The sequence below is a fragment of the Barbus barbus genome (genome assembly GCF_936440315.1).
Source record: "Barbus barbus genome assembly, chromosome: 19".
Classification (NCBI taxonomy): domain Eukaryota; kingdom Metazoa; phylum Chordata; class Actinopteri; order Cypriniformes; family Cyprinidae; genus Barbus; species Barbus barbus.
In genome coordinates, this window is record NC_136747.1 from 27,557,804 (window position 1) to 27,564,321 (window position 6,518).

Sequence of the window (6,518 nt, forward strand, 5' to 3'; positions counted from 1 at the left end):
AATCTGAGCTGTTTCAACTGAAAGAAACTTGCACTGACTGATCTTAAAACATGTCAGTGCCTTTCTTTTGTCTTAAGATGCACACCAGTAATGGTTTTTTCTAAGGCATGTTTATAAAAATGACTTAAATGTCCTAATTGAACTATGGGCTAATCCTGGTTTAGTCTAAATCCTGTCTGTGAAACCGGGCCTTAATATGTTAATATAAAAGTAAAACTAATTCTACAATTAATTAAATTGTTATTCATTTATTTATTTTGGAAAAAAATCTCTAATTCCCAGCCCACTTATTCACATTTCTTAATTGAAATTTAATAAAAAAATGACAGATTCCTTTTTTTTTTTTTTTTTCTGGTAATACCACTGATGCATAAAGTTTTCCTCTGTGTGTTTTTATGTTACATTTTTATAATGTTTTCTTTTTTCTTTTTATATTATACATTTTTTATTACTTATTTTGTATTTAATTTTGTTTGTGAAACTTTACATGCAGATTTGATGTCCTTTAGCAGTAACTAAATCAGCATACTATCATCTCAAAAACATTGCAAGAATTAGATGTTTTGTTTCCAGTCAAGACTTGGAGAAACTTGTTCATGCCTTTATCACCAGCAGGGTGGATTACTGTAATGGTCTCCTCACCGGCCTTCCCAAGAAGACCATTAGACAACTGCAGCTCATCCAGAACGCTGCTGCCAGGATTCTGACTAGAACCAGAAAATCTGAGCATATCACACCAGTCCTCAGGTCCTTACACTGGCTTCCAGTTACATTTAGGATTGATTTTAAAGTACTTTTACACATTTATAAGTCACTCAATGGCCCAGGACCTAAATATATTGCTGATATGCTCACTGAATATAAACCAAACAGACCACTCAGATCATTAGGATCGAGTCAGTTAGAAACACCAAGGGTTCACACAAAACAAGGGGAGTCTGCTTTTAGCTATTATGCCGCCCACAGTTGGAACCAGCTTCCAGAAGAGATCAGATGTGCTAAAACATTAGCCACATTTAAATCAAGACTCAAAACTCATCTGTTTAGCTGTGCATTTGTTGAATGAGCACTGTGCTATATGTCAGAACTGACTGCAATTAATTTTATGTATAATCATTTTCTTTAAATTTATTTTAAATCAATTTCTATATCATTTTAAAATTCCTTGTTTTTATTATTTTTATTTCCATGTTTTTATTGATTTTTAATGTCTATTTCACTTTCTTTTATGTAAAAGCACTTTGAATTACCACTGTGTATGAAATGTGCTATATAAATAAACTTGCCTTGCCTTGCCTACATCCCTTCCAGAAGTCTGAGATCTGCTAGTGAGACTCAAAAACACTTTCCAGAACATTCTCGCTCACCATTCCAGGCTGGTGGAATGATCTTCCCATCCCTATCTGGAATGCTGAATCCCTGACTATTTTCAAGCGACAGCTGAAAACTAATCTCTTTCGAAGCTACTTGACTTCATCCTAAATTAAAAAAAAAAAAAAAACACTTTGTCTTTTTCTTTATTTATTCCTTCCCTTTCTAGCTTGTACTTATTTGAACAATGCCTGAAACTTGGTATTATGAGCACTTCCTGTGTCTGCTTGCCCCTTTAAGAAGAATCGCTTTATGTATTCCCCAATTGTAAGTCTCTTTGGATAAAAGCTTCTGCAAAATTAATAAATGTAAATTAATCTTAGGTGTGAATTATCTTTGATCTCTTCACCGGATAACAGACACCCTTATCATTCTAGCTCAGAAATCTGATGGAAGAGCCTGATGTGGTCACCTGAGCAACCAATAGCGTCATTTTTTATAATTCGCTAAGGCTTGAGCCTTCCTGACAAGGAGGAAATAAATCTGTGCCACCCCCCCCCCCCCCCCCACCCCCCCCAGATATTAGAAAAATCAAACAATTAAACATTTCAGAAGAGATAATAAAAACTAATAATAAAGAATAAAATAAATGAAGAACAAACATAAACATAAAAAGAATCTCATGAGTCATGACATATTATAACTAACCAATGCTAATGAAAAAGGGTATATAAAAACTCACACAAAATTCCAAATGAGAAACACAAAAGATTAGGAACAATATCTAGTATTGAACCAAATCAGGAGACCAGAAAGACAACAGGCTTCACTAACTCACCCAACGAGTGTCCATATATATATATACCCACATGAAAAAATACTGTAGTAATTTATAGTAAATACTATAGTGTTTTTGAACCATACTATAGTAAAGTGTATTATACTGTATATAGTATTTACTACGATTTGTTAATGAATGCTACAGCATACTGTAGTATTAACTATAGTGAACTGATCAACTGTAATAATACTGTAGTATACTTTAGTTTTTACTACAGTAAACTGTTGTGTATTAGTATATTATACCCTATAGTTGTAGAAAACGTAGTACAGTATTGGGTAAAGTAATTTGTGTATATTACTATATAGCAACTATAGAATTACCACAACAAATTAATTCAAGTACTTTACTATAGTATGGTTCAAAAACATTATAGTATTTACTATAAATTACTATAGTATTTTTTCATGTGGGATAGGCCGCCGTCTATCTCAGTAGTCCTTCAACCTGCGACAGTAGGGACTTGACATATGCTTCTGCCTCATCTGTACGATTGAACAGCTTCTCCAAGCTGTCGTATGTGACACGCAGGTGGGCTGGAAATCCAAAAAGGAATCCCCCGAATTCCCAAATGCTGCACTGGCACAATCTTAGAGATGAGGTCAGGGAAGAAAGACGTGTCCCAGAGAAGCCACAGGCATGGCGAAAAATGAGAGCAGATGAGAGCAGCTTTACTGGATTTGTTCATATTTCAGTGCGAAAGGCAGATATTTTGAATTGAATTAGATAAACAACATGTAGACCTAGAAATATTTCATAGCTGTGTGTTTACTGAAAATACACTAACACCAAAAATAACACCTTAGAACATTCATCAACCAATCAGAATCAATAATAATAATCCACTGCTTGCAGTTTAATGCACGAAGGAGAGGCAAATATTTTAATGTACAACGTGGTTGCCTCCACAGAGTGAAAGCTGTCATTGATGCTGGCAGTGCTTAATTTGACTGGAATTTCACCAGTTACAGCTTGTTAGATCTAGAATTCTGTCCGCTTTAAATCTGACACAGAGATAAAGTGTCAGATTAGAAATGTAATCCAGGACATATTTTAGGTAATATAATCAAAATACTTTGATATAAAAATACAAAGAGAAAGAAAATATAAATATTCCATTCATTGTTATTAGCATTATTAAGTGCATTAACCATTATATTTCATCAAGATTTCCAAAACTTTGTTAAGGAACTGCAGGGGGTCTGTGAGTTTGATGAAAAGCTAATAATTAAATCATAAAAATGTAAAACTAAATCATTGGAACATTACAATAGTTAAAATGCTTACTAAAAAAAGATTAAATGTAACCCGTAGGTTTTAGCAGATTGACACACTGAGAGAGCTGATGATCAGATCAGCTGGAAGAGTTTGAGAAGCACAGTAGAGGTGATTGTGTAGATCAGAAGTCCAGGAAGCCCCACGATCCCCGCTGGTGAAAGAGATGCCGCAGTAGAAGTGGTTTTGCTGGTTGTGCTCCTGGTTGTGCCGCTGGTTGTGCTCCTGGTTGTGCCGCCGGTTGTGCTGTCGGTTGTGCCGCTGGTTGTGCTCCTGGTTGTGCCGCTGGTTGTGCTCCTGGTTGTGCCGCCGGTTGTGCTGTCGGTTGTGCCGCTGGTTGTGCTCCTGGTTGTGCCGCTGGTTGTGCTCCTGGTTGTGCCGCCGGTTGTGCTGTCGGTTGTGCCGCCGGTTGTGCTGTCGGTTGTGCCGCTGGTTGTGCTGTCGGTTGTTCTGTCGGTTGTGCTGCTGGTTATGCCGCTGGTTGTGCTGTCGGTTGTGCCGCTGGTTGTGCTGTCGGTTGTTCTGTCGGTTGTGCTGCTGGTTATGCCGCTGGTTGTGCTGTCGGTTGTGCTGCTGGTTATGCCGCTGGTTGTGCTGCTGCCATTGGTAAGCCCATAACTTGCAACCATTACAGCCACTAGCAGTAGTAGCATTTCAGTTTTAGAAGCCATATTAAGGTCTTCCACTATTTAAATGAGGAAAATAACGACATTAAATTGTTACACCTTTTTAAATGTTTTTTTTTTTTTTTATTAGTATATATATATTTATATTTATTAGTATATAGGTATATATCACCTATATACTAATACTTTATAACAAAGACACATCCCAATATTACTACATTTAATACATAGGAAAACATAACCCATATAAAATAGTCAAATTTACCGTTTGCAAAGAATGTTCGTTCTCTGTGTCTGTCGATTCTCTACAAGGATGAGAGTGCGAATACCAGAGAAGAGCTTTGGCTTTTATTTGAATATTTTGCATTGAATTAAATATTATGCAACACCCTCACAAGAGGCGGAGATGTGATATTAATGCAAGATAGAAGTGAATGCATTTATTATTATTATTATTATTAGTTAAGGCTCTTCCAAAAAAGAAAATTCTGTCATCATTTAATGACCCTCGTGTCATTCAGATAGCAATTCGGATAGAATGTTTAGGAATGGATCTACTTTTCTCAGGAATATAATAGGAGTTCTTTAAATTTTTGTTAAATCTGTTCATATCTGTTCATAATTTCCCCATTCCCTTTAAAGAATATAGGCTAATGTAATGCTCAAAGCGGTTCCATCTGGTCTAACTCAACTAGTAAAATGTCATTTAATTTTTAGAAGAGTGACGCATGACCTTGTATATTGGAATTAGGAGAATTAGGTATTAGTATATTTAAAAAAAAAAAGTGTAACAATGATGCATATTTAAATAAATATATCCATATAAATGTATGAATGTTGACAGTTCTTGCTCATTTTGTGGGATTGAGGATGAAACACTGATCCATTTATTTTTGCAATGTATAAAACTTTTGGAATAGATTATATCTTTATATAGGTAAGCACCTGATTGTTCCAGATCCTTTCAGTTGAATGATGATAAAAGTAAAATTAATACTATAGTGAATTACATTGTAATTTTATTTTATATTATTATTTTATAGTTTTTTTTTTTAAATCTCTAATTCGCAGCCCTTTTTTTCACATATCTTTATTGAAATTGAAGAAAAGTGACAGATTCGATGCGTAAGGTTTTCCTCTGTATGCTTTTATAATGTTATCTTTATCCCTTTTATATTTATTCACATTTTATGACTTGTGTATTTAATTTTGTTTTTGAAATTTTACTTGAAGATTTAATGTCATTTTCTTTCTACAGAGGTTCTATCTATCTATCTATCTATCTATCTAGTTTATTGTTTTATGCATAGTTTAAAAAACAAAACAAAAAAAATTGCTTTTGTATATGATAAATATTTCATACAAATGCATGCAAATATATTATGAGGAAATTGGGCAGTATGTAATTATATGTCTATGCTATGAAGCACGAAGAGCGTGCCTGTACAAATGAGCTCATGTCAACCAACAGAATTAATCAAGCTTATCTAGATATTGCTAGAGGTGCCTATGCTAAGTTGAATTCTAGCTATTATAGTTTTTGCATTAGAGAAAAGTAACTGCAACAGGAATTCTCTGAATGCTTTTAATATCAATTGTGCACCAATCCTGAGGTGATGTCTTTTCAGAGCCTTTTACACAAACTTTTACACATCTGCGAATGTTCAAGCTCATGTTCCTGATATTGAAATCGACTTCAAAGCTTTCTGTGATGCTAATTTGACTACTGAGGACGTTTGAATAGCTCTTTCTTCTGGTTTTATAAAAGGTAGACACATCAGTAGCAATGTAAGACTTATTTTAGGTAGACCATGCAGATTTTGAACATTCCAAAGCTGCCATTCTTTCCTCGATTTTTACAAAGCTTTTGAAAATCATGAGCATAGATTTCTTTTGCAGACACTCAAGTTATTTGGTTTCGGGGATTTTTTTGTTAATGTTATTGATTTATATTGTAGCGGTGTGGAAGGAACACGTGACAAACAAAGCTTAGGTGAAGGCCCCGCAGGGTGGATTTTATTAAGAAGTGCGACAATACGTGGGCAGTGATGGTGGTCTTGCTTGTGGTGGTGCTCTCAATCGTGTCCAGGTGCGGGTGGATCCGTGCGGTGCTCGTGGCAGTGCAGATCGGTCACACACTGCAGTCTGGAAGGATAGAGAGAAGAGGGGATTAGGTCGCCGTCTCATGGAGAGGCTTCTCACCCTTCCTCTGTGGGCTCGCTGCTTAAATGCAGCCTGGCTGACGAGGTGCAGGTGTGGCCGATCAGCCCGTGATGAGCTATGAGCCGGTGCTCCTCGTGAGTTTCCAGGGCAACGCTGATGTTGACTCGGGACACTCGTCACACTCCCCCCCGTAAGCGTTGTCCTGGCCTGGCAGAATAATAGGGCATTAGTAGGGGTGATATAAGGGGTGGGTGGGGAGTGACCCCCTACAGACCTGCAAAAGCCGACCAGATCCGGGAGAG

At 36.4% G+C, this 6,518-nt stretch overlaps 1 protein-coding gene across 1 annotated transcript; it reads right to left on the reverse strand.

The window, feature by feature from the left end:
* Positions 1 to 2,907: 2,907 nt before the first annotated feature.
* omgb (oligodendrocyte myelin glycoprotein b) lies at positions 2,908 to 4,376 on the reverse strand. The gene is made up of 2 exons (XM_079442350.1): positions 4,319 to 4,376; positions 2,908 to 4,112 (listed from the first exon to the last, which is right to left on the reverse strand). The coding sequence occupies exon 2, from the start codon at positions 4,096 to 4,098 to the stop codon at positions 3,502 to 3,504; it is 597 nt and encodes a 198-aa protein (XP_079298476.1). The 5' UTR covers positions 4,099 to 4,112; positions 4,319 to 4,376; the 3' UTR covers positions 2,908 to 3,501.
* Positions 4,377 to 6,518: the final 2,142 nt, after the last annotated feature.